The sequence below is a fragment of the Muntiacus reevesi genome, chromosome 5 (genome assembly GCF_963930625.1).
Source record: "Muntiacus reevesi chromosome 5, mMunRee1.1, whole genome shotgun sequence".
Taxonomy (NCBI): domain Eukaryota; kingdom Metazoa; phylum Chordata; class Mammalia; order Artiodactyla; family Cervidae; genus Muntiacus; species Muntiacus reevesi.
In genome coordinates this window covers 18,134,163-18,153,431 of record NC_089253.1, presented here as the reverse complement: position 1 = coordinate 18,153,431, position 19,269 = coordinate 18,134,163, and the positions used below count along the sequence as shown (strand labels likewise).

At 40.9% G+C, this 19,269-nt stretch overlaps 1 protein-coding gene and 1 pseudogene across 6 annotated transcripts in view; both read right to left on the bottom strand.

The window, feature by feature from the left end:
• PAK1 (p21 (RAC1) activated kinase 1) overlaps positions 1-19,269 on the bottom strand; it is a 162,170-nt gene that overhangs the window by 25,617 nt on the left and 117,284 nt on the right. For all 6 annotated transcript variants that reach the window (XM_065937214.1, XM_065937213.1, XM_065937216.1 and 3 more), the window contains 2 exons: positions 16,935-16,998; positions 3,092-3,140 (listed from right to left, as the gene is read on the bottom strand). In XM_065937214.1, the coding sequence (XP_065793286.1) occupies positions 3,092-3,140; positions 16,935-16,998 (113 nt within the window). The remainder of the gene's footprint in view (positions 1-3,091; positions 3,141-16,934; positions 16,999-19,269) is intronic.
• Positions 190-1,215, bottom strand: LOC136169836 (nuclear migration protein nudC pseudogene; annotated as a pseudogene).

Genomic DNA, 19,269 nt, shown 5'->3' with positions numbered 1-19,269 from the left:
TATATATGTTTTTATTATTTATTTTTTGGGGGGGTAAATAGTTTTAATGTGTAACAGCAGGCCAGCTGGGGAGGACAATACCCTCCAAGGCCCCAGCCCTTCTCCCATGATGGCCTGGGACCTGTGTGCCAGCCAGACCTGTGCCTGCCCTGGCCCTGCAGCCCACCAGTCCCAGGGAGGGTGGGAGAGGAAAGTGGGGAGCCAGGAACTCAGCCTGGAGAGTTCAGGGGAGCAAACACAGTGGCTAGTTGAATCTAGGCTTGGAAAAGTCCATCTCTGGATGCTGATCCATGAACTTCTTCAGAATCTCCTGTTTCTTCTGAATGGGCTTCTGTCTCTGGTCATACATAATCTTCTCCACCATGCTACAGGTCTCACTATCCAGGTCTGACAGCTTGGAGTTCTCGGGGTTGATCTTAGTATTGATCTCGGGGTCACTGGATACCAAGCGGCTCTACCACTCCATCTTGTTGATCTTCTCCAAATGCACCGTCACCACCTTGCCGTCCTCGATGAGCCATGAGCTCTCCTCGACCTTCACCTTGTTGTAGAGCTCCCCATCCATGATCGCTGGTTGTCCCTTGAGCCCCACACGGAGATACCTCCGCTGGATATCCACCACCACGTCCTTCCCATTCAGCCTGAAGTTCACGCGGAATGGAACGGCCAGGTCCAGCTCCGACAGGGTCCAGGTCCAGCGGTAACTGGGCAGGTCCGCCCCGTTGCTGAGGTTGGGCTTCAGTTTCCCTTTGTCCTTCTCGTCCTCCTCCTCCTCATCCTCGCCCTCTGCTTCCCTGGGGAGCCAAGACTGCCATTTTTGAGCTGGGCCTCCTGATTATTGGCATTCTTTTTCTGGTCAATTTCCAGCTGTAGCCTCTCGACCTCCTCCTCAGTCAGTTCCTTGATCTGGGGCCCGGAGGTCTCTGACTTGGCCTCCTTGGCCAACCTGGCTGCCCGCTCCACCTTCTCCTGCCGCTCAGTCTCCTGCCAAGCTCGCTTCTCCCTCCAGGCCTTCTGTGCCAGCTGGTTGTGGTGGTTGATGGTCTGTGTGATAAGCTTTTCTGCCATGCCTTCTTCTCCTCCAACAAAGAAGTCTGTTTTGCATCGAAGGAAGCTGAAGAAAGTGTTCACCAGCTCCTGCACGCCGCCCTCATGCTGCTGCGCCATGGCCAGCAACATGCCGTCGAACCAATCCTCCTCCTGCTCCCCGCCCATCGTGCCAGCTGCTAGCCACGCTCCGAAATCCAAGCTCCACACTCACATCCCGCACTCCTTGACCCTTCGGATCGTGTCCAGTCCAACGGCTCCGGTCTGCCTTCCTTATATATGTTTTTAATGTCTGAATCTTTCATAGTTCTTAGCGTAAGTGTAGTATAAAGCAAATGATCAGTAAACACTGTGTGAAACAAATATGTGCAGATAAAACTTAATATATATGTAATTCTTAGTTTATGATGTATTTTTCAAATGCATTCCTTCACATAACTTATTTAACAGTCTTGTGAGGTGTATGTTATCATGCATATTTTATAAAGAAATAAAATTCAAGCTCCAGAGGTCAAACGACTTTTCCAAGCTTTTATAAGTAAGTAAAGGTAAACATCTGGGCTTCCCTTGTGGCTCAGCTGGTAAAGAAGCTGCCTGCAATGAGGGAGACCTGAGTTCTATCCCTGGGTTGGGAAGATCCCCTGGAGAAGGGAGAGGCTACCCACTCCAGTATTCTGGCCTGGAGAATCCCATAGACTGTATAGTCCATGGGGTCACAAAGTATTGGACACAAATGAGCGGCTTTCACTATCCACTAAAGGTAGACATCTAGTTATCTGGTTCTCACATCAAAGAAGAATTAATAAATCTTTCAACATAATTTTTTTTAAGTTGACTTACCCTCAATGGAGCCTCAGTATTTGCCTCAAACACTTGTAAAAGCCTGACAAGAGCACAGTGAGTTATGTGACTTCTCCAGTACATCATGGGGTTTCAACCACCAAACATATACAAGCAGGTCCTAATTACCTCCCTCAGAGGAGCCCAACTCTATTTTCACTGGAACAAGAGGTGCCTCTAAAGTTCTGAGCCCCATCTTTGAACTAAGACCTTTCCCAGGTAACTCCCAACCACAACCCACCTGCCAACATTCCTGCTCTGCAACCAAAGAGTACAAGGCAAAGAAACTTCAAGCATTCTAGATTCCCTTCCTGCTTTCCTTCTGCTGAAGATAAGATCTTGGGTCATTAGGCCTTAGCAATAAGATTAGAGATTTCCCAGCTTATGAAATGTGAGAGACAAAGAGGTGCCTCCAAAGGAGAACTTCAATGTCTACCAGAATCCTAGGCACAGAGTAATGGAAGACCCACTAGATTAGAGACAAGAGACAAGGTTTTAGATCTCATCTGTATCAGATTTCTCTCCTAAGCACCAAATTTGTAAAACTGCCCAACAGGCAGTTTCACAAGGTCTCTCAGGCAGTATCTAACTTCTTCAAATCTATACTTCCTCTGATCACTCACTTGGGCTTCCCAGGTGGTGCTAGTGGTAAAGAATCCACCTGCCAACATAGGAAACACAAGAGATGCAGGTTTGGTCCTTGGGTCAGGAAGACACCATGGAGAAGGAAATGCCAACCCAGTCCAGTATTCTTGACTGAAAAATCCCATGGACAGAATAACCTGGTGGGCTATATTCCATGGGGCCACAAAGAGCGGACACAACTGAGAACACACACACGTATCACTACTTGTGAGTCATCCTCACATTCACCGAACTGTCAAATCTACTTAAGTACCTCTCAAATACATCATTTTCCCCCATTTATAATGTGCTACCACCTTAGTCCAGACATCATCTCTCGCATGGAATTACCCAATAACCTGCCGAGTCACCTGTTCCACACTTATCTCTTCAAATCTCTTCTCCACCTTGCAGCCACAGTAACTTTCCAAAACCTAAGTTTCACCATGTTGAAAGACTTCTAGTCTACAACAGTAAGAAACCAGCAGAGTCCCTGTTGAGCTAAGAAGGGCTAAAACTTAACAAAAAAGAGTAAGAAACAGTCAAACTGAAGGAGCAGCAGTTGGTGGTGGATACTCACCTCCTGTCCTGTGGCTACATCCATGGCCGTGTACACAGTGCCCGAAGCGCTGAACAGGGGTGGGAAAGGAAGAAAAAACAGGTGTTAGATGAGGTGACACTTGTCAAATGAAGCTCTCCACACACAAGCTGGCAATGCAAGTGTTAATAAAAATAGTAGCAAAAAATGATCCTCCCCTTCATCTCGTCCACTCTCATGAAAGGCAGTATGTAGCAGCAAAGAGAAAATAGGCTCCAGTGCCCATCAGGAAGTGAGGAAAGAAATTAGGGACAGAGAAAGAAAACAGAGAAAGAAAGCAGAGAAACACTGAAATAATGCTAGGAAAGTGAACATGTCCATTCAAAATGACTAAAAATCTCACTTTATGCCTATGAACTCTGTATATCTGTGAGTGGTATGCAACAATATTTGTAACCTTACATGACAATGTGTCAGATTTACACAATGCAATTGAAAGAAAATTAAAATTCTATGTACTGCAAAAATGTATTCTTGGCAAGCCCTGTGATTACACTTCCCAGAGAAGTCATGTCAATTCAGGGAGAAAAGTCACTTTTAAGTTTGCCTGGAAGCCAGAAATTACGGTCATCAGCTTCCAAACTACAACTCTTTGGTTAGGATTTTATTGTAGCTACATGTCAGGAAGTTGAGATCAAAGATATGGACAATCAAATAAGGACTGGATTCTCTACATTAGCAATTACTTACTCATTACTCATAATCCTACCTCTAGCCATCTTCTGTCATAAAATTGATGTCTATATTCCTGTCCCCATTCCCCCTTATCCCACCAGATATACCATTCTTAAAAGGCAAAATGCCCAGGCCTCACAGGACTGGACATTTTCAGACTGTTTCTCCATGATTATAGAGGCTCTGAAAGCTATTTGGGCCCACTGGGTAGTACTTAATTGCTTCTACCTCTAACAGACATATAGACACATGAATTCCAAGTCAAACAAACAAAACTCTTCACTCTTAAAGGGGGAAAAAAACAAGCAAAAATTATAATAGTACCAATTTATCGTGTATATGTGATATGTATAGTTTTTTTAAGATTTTTTAATTTTTTTATTGAAGGGTAATTGCTTTACAGAATTTTCTTGTTTTCTGTCAAACCTCAACATGAATCAGCCATAGGTATACATTTATCCACTCCCTTTTGAATCTCCCTCCCAACTCCCTCCCCATCCCACCCCTTTAGCTTGATACAGACCCCCTGTTTGAGTTTCCTGAGCCATACAGCAAATTCCCGCTGGCTATCAATTTTACATATGGTAATGTAAGTTTCCATGTTACTCTTTCCATACATCTCACCCTCTCCTCCCCTCTCCCCATGTCCATAAGTCTATTCTCTATGTCTGCTTCTCCACTGCTGCCCTTTAAGTTCCTCAGAACCATTCTCCTAGATTCCATATATATGTGTTAGAATACAATATTTGTCTTTCTCTTTCTGACTCACTTCACTCTGTATAATAGGTTCTAGGTTCATCCACCTCATCAGAACTGACACAAATGTGTTCCTTTTTATGGCTGAGTAGTATTCCATTGTGTTTATGTACCATAACTTCTTTATCCATTCATCTGTCGATGGACATCTAGGTTGCTATCATGTTCTAGCTATTATAAATAGTGTTGCAATGAACAATGGGATACATGTGTCTCTTTCAACTTTACTTTCCTCAGGGTATATGCCTAGGAGTGGGATTGCTGGGTCATATGGTGGTTTTATTCCTAGTTTTTTAAGGAATCTCCATACCATCTTCCATAGTGACTGTATCAATTTACAATCCCACCAACAGTGCAACAGCATTACCTTTTCTCCACACTCTCTCCAGCATTTATTGTTTGTAGACTTTTTGATGATGGCCATTCTGACTGGTGTGAGGTGATATCTCATTGTGGTTTTGATTTCCACTTCTCTAATAATGAGCAATGTTGAGCATCTTTTTATGTGTTGTTAGCCATCTGTGTGTCTTCTTTGGAGAAATGTCTGTTTAGGTCTTTTTCCCACTTTGTGACTGGGTTGTTTGCTTTTCTGGCATTGAGTATATGAGTTGCTTATACATTGTGGAAATAAATCCTTTGTCATTTGTTTCATTTGCTATTATTTTCTCCCATTATGAAGGTTGTCTTTTCACCTTGCTTATAGTTTCTTTTGCTATGCAGAAGCTTTTAAGTTTAATCAGGTCCCACTTGTTTACGTCTGCTTTTATTTCCATTACTCTAGGAGGTGGGTCATAGCGGATCTTGCTTAGATTCATGTCACTGAGTGTTCTGCCCATGTTTTCCTCTAAGAGTTTTATAGTTTCTGGTCTTACATTTAGGTCTTTAATCCATTTTGAGTTTATTTTTTGTATGGTGTTATGAAGTGCTCTAATTTCATTCTTTTACATGTAGCTGTCCAGTTTTCCCAGCACCATTTACTGAAGAGGCTGTCTTTGCCCCATTGCATATTCTTGCCTTCTTTGTCAAAAATAAGGTACTCAGTGGTGCGTGGGTTTATTTCTGAGCCTTCTATCTTGTTCCATTGGTCTATATTTCTGTTTTTGTGCCATACTGCCTTGATGACTATAGCTTTGTAGCATAATCTGAAGTCAGGAAGGTTGATTCCTCCAGCTCCATTTTTTTTTCTCAAGACTGCTTTGGCTATTTAGGGTCTTTCATGTTTCCATATGAATTGTGAAATTTTTTTGTTCTAGTTCTGTGAAAAATGCCATGGATAATTTGATAGGGATCGCAATGAATCTGTAGATTGCGTTTGGTAGTACAGTCATTTTCACAATAGTGATTCTTCCTACCCAGGAACATAGAATCTCTCTCCATCTGTTTATGTCATCTTTGATTTCTTTCATTAGTGTCTTATAATTTTGTGTGTACAGTTCTATCCTGGAGAATATTCCATGCACACTTGAGAAGAAGGTGTATTCTTCTGCATTTGGATGGAATGTCCTGAAGATATCAATGAGAACCATCTCATCTAATGTATCATTTAAAACTTTTGTTTCCTTGTTAATTTTCTGTTTTGATGATCTGTCCACTGGTGTGAATGGGATGGTAAACTCTCCTACTATTATTGTGTTACTGTCAATTTCTCCCATTTATATCTTTTAGTGTTTGTCTTATGTATTGAGGTGCTGCTATGTTGGGTGCATAGATATTTACAATTGTTACGTCTTCCTCTTGGATTGATCCCTTGATCATTATGTAGTGTCCTTCCTTATCTCTTGTAATATTCTTTATTTTAAGGTCTATTTTGTCTGATATGAGGATTGCTACTCCAGCTTTCTTTTGTTTCCCATTTGCGTGGAATATATTTTTCCATCCTCTCACTCTCAGCCTATATGTGTCTTTAGCTCTGAAGTGGGTTTCTTATAGACAGCACATATATGGGTCTTGTTTTTGTATCCATTCAGCCAATCTGTGTCTTTTGGTTGGAGCATTTAATCCATTTACATTTAAAGTAATTATTGATATATATGTCCCTATTGCCATGTTCTTAATAGTTTGGGGTTGATTTTATAGCTCTTTTTTCATTTCTTGTATTTCTTGACTATATGTCCCTTTAACATTTGTTGTAAAGCTAGTTTGCTGTACTGAATTCTCTTAACTTTTTCTTGTCTGAAAAGCTTTTTATTTCTCCATCAATTTTGAATGAGATCCTTATCAGGTCCAGCAATCTTGGTTGTAGATTTTCCCCTTTCAGTACTTTAAATATATCTTGCCATTCCCTTCTGGAGAAGGCTTTCACTTTTCACTTTCATACACTGGAGAAGGAAATCGCAACCCACTCCAGTATTCTTGCCTGGAGAATCACAGGAACAGAGGAAGCTGGTGGGCTGCCATCTCTGGGGTGGCACAGACTCAGACACAACCGAAGCAACTTAGCAACAACAGCAGCATTCCCTTCTGTTCTGCAGAGTTTCTGTTGAAAGATCAGCCGTTTCCCTTGTATGTTACTTGTTGCTTCTCCCTTACTGCTTTTAATATTCTTTCTTTGTGTTTAGTCTTTGTTAGTTTGATTAGTATGTGTTTTGGTGTGTTTCTCCTTGGGTTTATCCTGTATGGGACTCTTTCTGCCTCTTGGACTTGATGGACTATGATTGACTATGACTTCCTTTTCCACGTTGGGGAAATTTTCAACTATAATCTCTTCAAAAATTTTCTCATACCCTCTCTTTTTCTCTTCTTCTTCTGGGACCCCTATAATTTGAATGTTGGTGCATTTGATATGGTCCCAATGACAACCCACTCCAGTACTCTTGCCTGGAAAACCCCATGGACAGAGGAACCTGGTGGGCTGCAGTCCATGGGGTCACTAAGAGTCGGACACGACTGAGCAACTTCACTTTCACTTTTCACTTTCATGCATTGGAGAAGGAAATGCCAACCCACTCCACTGTTCTTGCCTGGAGAATCCCAGGGACGGGGGAGCCTGGTGGGCTGCCGTCTATGGGGTCGCACAGAGTCAGACACGACTGAAGCTGTATAGCAGCAGCAGCCGTCTCTGAGACTATCCTCAGTTCTTTTCATTCTTTTTACTTTATTCTGCTCTTCAGAAGTTATTTCCACCTTTTCATCTTCCAGTTTACTGATTCATTTTGCTTCAGATATTCTGCTAGTGACTCATTCTAGAGTATTTTTAATTTCAGTAATTGTTTTGTTTGTCTCTGTATGGTTAGTCTCTAAATCTGCTAGATTCTTCTAGATCTTCTAGATTTTGTTAGATTCTTGCATTTTCTCCATTTTGTTTTCAAGGTTTTTGGTCATCTTTACTATCATTATTCTGAACTCTTTTTCAGGTAGTTTGCCTACTTCCTCTTCACTTACTCGGACTTCTGTGGTTTCTAGTTTGTTCCTTCATTTGTGTAGTATTTCTCTGCCATTTCATTATTTTTTTTAACTTACTGTGTTTGAGGTCTCTTCTTCCCAGGCTTCAAGGCTGAATTCTTTCTTCCTTTTGGTTTCTGCCCTCCTAAGGGTTGGTCCAGAGGTTTGTGCAAGTTTTGTACATGGTGAGATTTGTGTTGATTTGTTTTTCCTTTTTTTTTTTTCATTTATTTTTATTAGTTGGAGGCTAATTACTTTAAATATTGTAGTGGTTTTTGTCATACATTGACATGAATCAGCCATGGATTTACATGTATTCCCCATCCGGATACCCCCTCCCACCTCCCTCTCCACCCAATCCCTCTGGATCTTCCCAGTGCACCAACCCTGAACACTTGTCTCATGCGTCCAACCTAGACTGGTGATCTGTTTCACACTTGATAATATACATGTTTCTATGCTGTTCTCTCTAAACATCCCATCCTTGCCTTCTCCCACAGAGTTCAAAAGTCTGTTCTATACATCTGTGTCTCTTTTTCTGTTTTGCATATAGGGTTATCGTTACCATCTTTCTAAATTCCATATATATGTGTTAGTATACTGTATTGGTGTTTATCTTTCTGGCTTACTTCACTCTGTATAATGGGCTCCGGTTTCACCCATCTCATTAGAACTGATTCAAATGAATTCTTTTTAATGGCTGAGTAATATTCCATGGTGTATATGTACCACAGCTTCCTTATCCATTCGTCTGTTGATGGGTGTCTAGGTTGCTTCCATGTCCTGGCTATTATAAACAGTGCTGCGATGAACATTGGGGGTGCACGTGTCTCTTTCAGATCTGGTTTCCTCGGTGTGTATGCCCAGAAGTGGGATTGCTGGGTCATATGGCAGTTCTATTTCCAGTTTTTTAAGGAATCTCCACACTGTTCTCCATAGCGACTGTACTAGTTTGCATTCCCAACAACAGTATAAGAGGGTTCCCTTTTCTCCACACCCTCTCCAGCATTTATTGCTTGTAGACTTTTGGACAGTAGCCATCCTGACTGGCGTGTAATGGTACCTCATTGTGGTTTTGATTTGCATTTCTCTGATAATGAGTGATGTTGAGCATCTTTTCATGTGTTTGTTAGCCATCTGTATACCTTCTTTGGAGAAATGTCTGTTTAGATCTTTGGCCCATTTTTTTGATTGGGTCATTTATTTTTCTGGGATTGAGCTGCAGGAGTTGCTTGTGTATTTTTGAGATTAATCCTTTATCTGTTGCTTCGTTTGCTATTATTTTCTCCCAATCTGAGGACTGTCTTTTCACCTTGCTTATAGTTTCCTTTGTTGTGCAAAAGCTTTTAAGCTTTTCCTACTTTCTTTTGGTCTCCATTTGCGTGAAATATTTTTTTCCAGCCCTTCACTTTCAGTCTGTATGTGTCTCGTGTTTTAAGGTGGGTCTCTTGTAGACAGCATATATAGGGGTCTTGCTTTTGTATTCATTCAGCCAGTCTTTGTCTTTTGGTTGGGGCATTCAACCTATTTACATTTAAGGTAATTATTGACAGGTATAGTTCCGTTGCCATTTACTTTGTTGTTCTGGGTTCGCATTCATACAACCTTTCTGTGTTTCCTGTCTAGAGAAGATCCTTTAGCATTTGTTGAAGAGCTGGTTTGGTGGTGCTGAATTCTCTCAGCTTTTGTTTGTCTGTAAAGCTTTTGAATTCTCCTTCATATCTGAATGAGATCCTTGCTGGGTACAGTAATCTGGGTTGTAGGTCATTCTCTTTCATTATTTTAAGTATGTCCTGCCATTCCCTTCTGGCCTGAAGAGTTTCTATTGCGAGATAACTGTTATCCTTATGGGAATCCCCTTGTGTGTTATTTGCTGCTTCTCCCTAGCTGCTTTTAATATTTGTTGTGTTTGATCTTTGTTAATTTGATTAATATGTGTCTTGGGGTGTTTCAGCTTGGGTTTATCCTGTTTGGGACTCTCTGGGTTTCTTGGACTTGTATGACTATTTCCTTCCCCATTTTGGGGAAGTTTTCAGCTATTATCTCCTTGAGTATTTTCTCATGGCCTTTCTTTTCGTCTTCTTCTTCTAGGACTCCTATGATTAGAATGTTAGGGCGTTTCACATTGTCCCAGAGGTCCCTGAGGTTTTCCTCATTTCTTTAGATTCTTTTTTCTTTTTTCCTCTCTGCTTCATTTATTTCCACCATTTTATCTTCTACGTCACTTATCCTATCTTCTGCCTCTGTTATTCTACTGTTGGTTCCCTCCAGCATGTTTTTTATCTCATTTATTGCATTATTCATTTTTAATTGACTCTGTTTTATTTCTTCTAGTCCTTGTTAAACATTGCTTACATCTTCTCAATCCTTGTCTCCAGGATATTTATCTGTAATTCCATTTTGTTTTCAAGATTTTGGATCATTTTTATTATCAGTATTCTAAATTCTTTTTCAGGTAGATTCCCTATCTCCTCCTCTTTTGTTTGACTTGGTGGGCATTTTTCATGTTCCTTTACCTGTTGGGTATTTCTCTGCCTTTTCATCTTGTTTAGATTGCTGTGTCTGGAGTGGGTTTTCTGTATTCTGGTGGTCTGTGGTTCCTTTTTATTGTGGAGGTTTCACCCAGTGGGTGGGGTTGGATGATTGGCTTGTCAAGGTTTCCTGGTTAGGGAAGCTTTGTGTTCTGGTGTATGGAACTGGATTTCTTCTCTCTGGTGTTTGTTTTTCCTCTGATGGGCAAGGCTGAGTGAGGTGGTAATCCTGTCTACAGATGACTGAATTTATATTTTTGTTTTATTTGTTGTTTAGATGAGGCATCCTGCACAGGGTGCTACTGGTGGTTGGGTGATGACAGGTCTTGTACTCAAGTGGTTTCCTTTGTGTGAGTTCTCACTATTTGATACTCCCTAGGGTTAGTTCTCTGGTAGTCTAGGGTCTTGGAGTCAGTGCTCCCACTCCAAAGGCTCAGGGCTTGATCTCTGGTCAGGAACGAAGATTCTACAAGTGGCCCGTTTTGGCATTAAGTGAGATTAAAACAAATATCCAAAAACGAGAAATCAAAGATGAACCCCAGACAAATGGCAATTACAAAATCAGGCAAATAATAATCAAAATAAAGGAATATACACATATACATATATACCCAGGAGCAAAGTTCAAACAGTTCAACAAAAATAAAGTCCAGCAGATTGACCCAGCATACAAAAGAAATCAAAAATTATATTTACCAGTTAAGAACAAAACTAACTAAAGTGCAAACTGGAAAACAAAACTAAAGCAAGGTGCCAAGTGGGGAATAAAGCAATGAAAACAAAAATAACAAATATGTTGAGAGGAAAGAAAAGAAAAAAAGAAATAATACATATGCAAAGTAAAATAGATAGATGAAGATTTATATACATTAAAGATTAACTGCAAGGAAAAAAGAACAGTAGGAAAGGCAGACAAAGGAATAAACATAGAAAAAATATAATAGGTTTAAAAAAATTAAAATTATAAAAAAGAGAAAAGAAAAAAAATCAGAAGGAGAAAAAAAAAGGAAACTTCCACAAAACTGCAAAAATCCAATGTAGAAGCAGAAGTTTATAACAGCAATAAAAAGTGTCACTGTCAGAATGACCATCATCAAAAAGTCTACAAACAATAAATGCTGGAGAGGGTGTGGAGAAAAGGGAACACACTTGCATTGCTGGTGGGAATGTAAACTGATACAGCCACTATGTAAGATGGTATGAAGACTCCTTAAAAAGCTAGGGAAAAAACTGCCATATGACCCAGCAATCCCACTCCTAGGCATATACTCTGAGGAAATCAAAACCGAAAAAGACACATGTACCCCAGTGTTCACTGCAGCTCTATTTACAACAGCTAGAACATGGAAGCAACCTAGATGTCCATCGACAGATGAATGGACAAAGCAGTTGTGGTATATATACACAGTGGAATACTACTCAGCCATAAAAAGTAACACATTTGAATCTGTTCTGAGATCGACGAAACTACAGCCCATTATATGGTGAAGTAAGTCAGAAAGAGAAATATAAATATCGTATACTGACACATATACATGGAATCTGAGGAGATGACACTGATGAATGATTTTCAGGGCAGCAGTGGAGAAACAAATACAGAGAACAGACCTACGGACAAGGTGGAAGGAGAAGAGGGAGAAGGGCAGATGTATGGAGAGAGTAGTATAGAGATTTACAACACCATGTGGAAAACAGATAGCCAATGGGGATTTGCTATATGAGTCAGAGAACTCAAATAGGAGTTCTGCGACAGGCTGAAGGGTGGGGTGGGGAGGGACATGGAAGGGAGGTCTGGGAAGGAGGGGACATGGATATACCTATGGCTGATTCTTGGTGATGTATGACAGAAAACCACAAAATTCTGTAAAGCAATTATCCTTCAATTAAAAAAAAACATAAAAGTGAATATATGTATAACTGGTTCACTGTGCTATACAGCAGAACACTGTAATTACAACACTGTAAATCACCTATATTTCAATAAAAATTTAAGGATAAAAAAAAGGTGTGACTGAATATATACATATACATATACACCCATAAGCAAAATCAAAACAATCCAACAAAAATAAAGTATAATAGATTAACCTGGTGAACAAAGGAAACTCAAAATTACATCTACCAGAACAAAACTAAGTAAAGTACAAACTGGAAAACAAAACTAAAGCAAGTTGCCAATTGGGGAATAAAGCAATGAAAATAAAACTAACAAATATATTGAGAAGAAAGGAAAGAATAGATATGCAAAGTTAAATAGAGATTGATAAAGAAGATTTATATACATTAAAGATTAACTGCAAGGGGAAAAGAACAGTAGGGAAAGCAAACAAAGGAATAAATGTAGAAAAATATTTTTAAAAAATTAAAAATTAAAATTAAAAAAAGAGAAAAGAAAAAAATGGAAAACTCCACAGAACTGCAAAAGCCCAACGTCGAGACAGAGGTTTATAACAACAATAAAAAAATGTCACTGAGGAAAAAAAAAAGAAGCTCAAAACTTAATTTCATAGTGCCAACAAAATCAACAACAACAGAGGGGGGGAAAAAGAAAAAAAAATCCAAAAGAATTTACAGAACAAGTCAAAAGATAAGAATAATAAATGTTTTTCTTGAGTCACTGCTGTCAGAGTCCTTTCCCTCACTTAGAGTCACAGACTCCCTAGGAGGCCCTCCAACACTGTACTGATCTCTGGACCTGCTGTGGGGGAGTCTCAGAGTCTAATCTGGTCCTACTCCCGTGTGTTCTTGCCTCCAGTGTCCACAGCCATCAGAACTAGTGCGCTTTCTTCTGTGGGAGCTCTCAATGTCCTTTTATATATTCCATGGACACAGAGTCTACCTAGTTGACCCTGTGGATTTAATCTGCAGCTTGAACAGCTGGTGGAAGGCTTGGGGTCTTCTTCCTTAGCCACATTGCCCCTGGGTTTCAATTGTGGTTTTATTTCCACCTTTACATGTGGGTCGTCCACTGGGGTTTGCTCCTGAGGCTGCTCTGGAGGACTTGGGCTTGCCCGTGAGGGCCAGGTGTAGAGGTGGTGAGCTGCTCGGGTTGCAGGGGTTCTGGCTGCACCAAGTACTCAGGGGAGTTGGTGGCTATGCAGCAGAAAATATAGTGCTCTAGAAGGGTATGGCAACCAGTATTGGCCAATAAGCTCCAGTATTCTTGCCTGTAGAACCCCCCTCCCTAACAGAGAAGCCTGGCAGGCCACAGATTACAGGGTTGCAAAGAGTCAAACACTACCAAAGCGATCCTGCGCGCATAGATGCAAGACTTTTTTTTGCCTGTGACAGCTCTGCCCCAGTGAGAGTTGAGCGTGAAGGTGACCCAGTTGCTTGGCTTTCGGGAACCCTGGCAGTGCCAAGTGTGCAGGGATACGGACTGCCTCCACCGCAGGAGTTATGGCCCTATCAGTCTGTTTTCGAGCCTCTTGCAGCTTGCGATCAGAAGGCCTCTTAGGCCAGTCTTTCTCCGTAGCTCCACCCATGTAGGCACTTAGAAGGCTCCCTTGCCTGGGGTCCTACTCTGTAGACCAGCACACGGGGCACTTAAAGGGGCACCCTGGGTGGGGGTCCTGCTCTGTAGACCAGCACGTCGGGCACTTAAAGGGGCACCCTGGGTGGGGTCCTGCTCTGTAGACCAGCACGTCGGGCACTTAAAGTGGCACCCTGGGTGGGGTCCTGCTCTGTAGACCAGCACATCGGGCACTTAAAGGGGCACCCTGGGTGGGGTCCTGCTCTGTAGCTCAGTGTGTCAGGCACTGATGGGTCAGCCTCTCTACTGTTCAGCAGCTGATGTTGGCATGTGTAGAGAGAGAAGCTATGGTGATGGCCCCACCCCTCTATGTGTGACTCAGCAGTATCACCTTGCTTCCATGGCTGCCTGGCTTTCCTCCACCAGCATTTCCCACCACAATCTTCTCCCTCACATCCCCTCCATCTGTCTCTCTCTAGTCAACAGCAGCCCTCACCCTGAGATTGCTCCACAATCCCTAAACTCCAACTCCCAGCCACTGCGCCTTCCAGGGGACCTGCATCCCTGTCCAGGGTATGTATGGCTGCAGCAAGGATAGTCTGATTCTCATTTCATTTAGGCTGCCACAGATCAGCTGTTTCACTCTCAGCCTTAAATGTTTCTCCTCTGGCTCAGACAATTGCCCCGATGTAGGGATTGGAGCCCTGCTTCAGTTCCCCCACTGGCCAAAGGTCCAGTCCTACTAACACTCCTGTTTATCCCCCTAGTTGCTTCATCCTACTGAGTTTTGCATGGTTCTATATATTCCTTCCACTGGTCAGGTACTCCTGTCCACTCTCAGCTGGTATTCTGCATGCACTTCTGTGTCTGAAGGTGTATTCCTGACGTATACCATGGAGAGAGATGTACTCTACATTCACATACCCTGCCATCTTGTCTCTTATAAGAATTTTTTAGGTGGACTATTTTTAAAGTCTTTATTGAATTTGTTACAATATTGTTTCTGTTTTGTTTTGTTTTTTGGCCCTGAGAAATGTGGGATCTTAGTGCCCCAACTGCAACCAGGGGTGCAGTATTGAACCTGCACCCCTCCAGTGAAAGGCAAAGTGTTAACAACTGGACCACCATGGAAGTACTCCATGTATAATTTTAAAATAATGGAATGTGGAAACATCAGCATAGGTGCTTAATAAGTATTGCATTCTTCTCTTAGCACTAACAGACCTGTCAAGGAAGCAAGGACAAAACTTTTGCAGATAGTGCCTATTTATGGGCCACATAATTTGCATATGCATATATATAAGATATATAATCAGCAGTTTGGGAGGTGAAAGACCCTGAATCCACAATCCCTCTCCCTTAAGTGAAGAAACTGATGTCCAGAGATAGGATCTGACTTATCCACACTTGTCTGTGTACCTTTCTTCTACATTCTTAGTATCTCAGTGTAATTAGCTAAAGAAAATACCATCCCAGATTACTCAGAGGCAAGGAAAAAAATGCCTTTTCAATGTGTTAAGGCTATTTTGAGGATTAAATTAAACAATAGATGCAAATAACAGCTGTAAACTATAGAATACTGTATAAATACAACATCAGTATACTATGCATTACTTTATCTTATTTCAGAAGTTTTTCGGTACATAAGAAAGAAAACTGAGGAATTCCCTCGCATTCCAGTGGTTAAGAATCCACCCTCCAATGCAGGGGATTCGGGTTTGATCCCTGGCTGGGGAATTGAGATCCCCCATGTCGCAGGGTAACTAAGCCCACATGCCTCAACTAGAGAACCCATGTACTAAAAACTATGAAGCCCATGCACCACAACTACAGAGCCCACACACTCTGGAGACTGCACAACACAACCAGAGAGAAGCCACCCTACCACACCTAAAAATCCCCCATGCTGCAAGGAAGATCCCATGTGCCACAACTACGGTGCCACAATTTCTGATGCCCTGGCGCACCAAAAATTTAAAAAGAAAGAAAAAACAGAAAGCTTCAATGACGTCATTAACAACAATGTTTTCATTCATGTAACATTGAGCGCTTTCTACAAGCCAGATACTTTTTTCAGTTTCTTTTTAATTTTAGCTAACTGGGTATCTCTATAGAAATCTCATTCTTTTTCTTTTTAAAAGCATAACTTACCTAAACTAATCTGCACAAATCTCAAGTATACAACTTGATGAATTTTCGATATGTACACACCTACATGTTCACCATCAACCCCTCAAGGTTCCCTCATGCTACTTCCTAATCTTCCCAGACACAACCATTATTCTGACTTACATTAGCATGTATTAGTTCTGCCTGTTCTTTAACTCCATATAAAAAAATCACACAGTATTTGCTCTTTTATATCTGGCTTCTCTTGCTTAAAAACACTTTTAAGACTTATCACAGTATATTATAATTTTTTTGTTTGATTGTCTATCTCCTTCTGTAGATATGAGGGTCTCTCTGAAAGCAGACACAGTCCGATTCATAACTGTACTCATGGCACCTAGTATCTAACAGAGATTCAGCTAAGATTTGCTGAATCAGTACATTGAGGTCAAGATGCAGAAATGGAACCAGAGAGGAAGAGACATGATTTCTGTCATCCATGAGAAAAACAGGGCCCATTATACTAGCAGAAGAGTCTGTAAGGTCTGTCTTCCATTTCATATTAGTGCTGGGAAGTCTCAGCACCAGGTAAACAAGGTTAATATGGAAAAACAGAGCTATAATTTGGGAAGAAGGTTTTTGTAGTAAGAAAATAAATGGATTTTGCACTCTCAGTGCAGGGATATTTTTAGCAATAATGTCAGCTAATCACACATCTCACATATTAAAACATAACTCTGGAAACCTGAGATCAGCCTAATAAAACACCTTCAGATGGGTGAGGGGTGAGGTGGAGAATGAAGAAAAAGGTTTATAAGAGGCAAAACAAAAGCAAAATCATATACATCAGCACACATAATTTTTAGTCACTTTTCTAGGGAAACAAAAGGCGGCTACTAACCCTTGTCCAATCTTCTCAAACCGTGTGTATTTCTTCTTAGGATCACCCACACTCACTATGCTCCCTTTGAAAGAAACAGAGAACATAAAGAACATAACATAAAGAACATAACATAACATAAAGAACATAAGTTTTTCCCAGATCAACAATACAAAACAAGCTCCATATTCCCCCAACTCTGAGCCAGCAAAGATTAAAGAACTATCTCCAATAGCCCAAAACCACATTAAGACGCTTAGCTTTCCCTCTTAAAGTTCAACCAAAAATTTCACCTCCTTACCACTTTGAATAATAGTACCCTAATCCACTTCTAATCTCCTAAAAGTTATTCATTCATTTTTAAATTCATCAATTCAATAAACATTTACTCATTTTAATATGCTCACTTATTATGCACTAAGCCCTAGGTTGAGTGCAACAAATGAAGAGACAGATGAAACCCAGTTAAGGCAGTCTCTGCACTCAAGAAGCTGTAATCTCATATAGGAAACAGACACCATGTATAAAGTTCCATGAACATATAATAATTGCTGTGACACAGAAAGAAGCAAAAATATAGACCAGAAAGGCCTCAGAAGGGAAATGAATCCGCACTAATTTTTACAAGGGTTAGGAGGAATTTGCCAGGGAGAGAAAGTCAAGAAGGGGTTACAACAGAAAGTATTTCAAGTGCAAAAACACAGAGGTATGAGAAAGTTCACAGTTTCAAAAAAAAAGTGTTCTGGAGATGGTAAAACTGAGCCCCACCAAAGGGAAGATACTTCCCCTCAAGGTCACACAGCAAACTGGTGTCAGAATTAAGATTAGGAGTTCAGGTTTGGTCTCCCAGTCCAAAGCACTTTCCAATAATATCAATTACTAGGATTTGATACACTTCAAATACATTATCTTATTTGATTTACAAATGAGACAGGTATTAACATTCCTATTGAAAATATGAGAAAAAGGAGGGCCAGGGAACAGTAGAAAATTGCCTAAGACCCAAGTTAATGACTGTGCTAGGGCTTCAACCCAAGGGTCCTTAACTCTCAGGTCAATCTGTTTTTGCAAATTCTATGTTCCAAGTATTACTGTTTCTAAAAAAAAATCTGATTCAGAGAAAAAGAATACAAACAAGAGTATATAGATGACAAGGGAAGTGGCTTTTCTTATTTCATCATTTCATAAGGGCTCTGGGGAAGGGCGAGGCTTCCCTGGTGGCTCAGACAGTAAAGAAATCTACCTGAAATGCAGAAGACTCAGGTCCCATCCTGGGGGCAGGAAGATCCCATGGAGAAGGGAATGGCTACTCACTCCATACCCTTCCCTGGAGAATTTCATGGACAGAAGAGCCTGCTGGACTACAGTCCATGGGATTGCAAAAAGTTGGACATGACTGAGCAACTAACACTGGGCAAGAGCAACTTTGGAAAGAGTGAAAATTTTTTAAAAAGTCAAATAAGAATTATCAGGATGAAATCAAAAGCCACTAAGCTGAGGAACCAGAAACCTCAGCTTTAGAAAGCAATGCCAGTGGGCAGACTTCGCCAGATCAGTCACATCAAATCCTCTTTAGAAGTAGATAAGTTCAAAGAATAAATCAAAAGCCTTGTCAGATGATTTTTTCAAGCCTACAGGCCAACCCATTCCTTTCTTCTCATATGAATTCTCCTGCAGATTACTGAAAAAGAGAAACAAGCTGCCCTAATATTCCTCATCACTAAAGAAAGAAAAATGGGAGTTCCCACCTGACTACAAGAAATAGCATGCTCTGATTACAGGAGCACAAGCTGCATGCTAATCCCATATCTGTGAGTTTTTGGCTGCATGAATTTTTGCAGAGTATTTAGCATTCCTAGCCTCAAATAACTTAACTGCAAAAAATAAGGATTATAATGTCTGTCTTCACAGCCCTAAAATGAGGAATAAATGTTCATTTGGTACATACTGCAGGCTCACAAAATGTTAGTTTCCCTTCCTTCTTTTCATACCAAATGGCAGATCCGTCTTCTGCCAACAGAAGCATCAATAATCAACATAGCACTCTTCTTCACCAGGTTTAGACAAGGCCTCAGTCTTTCTCAACACCACCTTTCAGATTATATCGTAAGTAAAAGCTATTTGTCATCTCCATAAGCCAAGCCTGTGGTAAGTGATTCCCAGCCTCTGAAGTGTGCTATTCACATACTCTCTCATCACATTCCCATCCTAATGAAGCATCTAATCAGGGCTGGTGAGACAGAGGAGGTGGCTGTAGGGACAGGTGAGAAGAGGCACAGTCTGGCAAGATATAAAGCACAGCTGCCACTGACATACACCTAGCATAGAACCTAGATCTTTATAGCAACAGAATTCT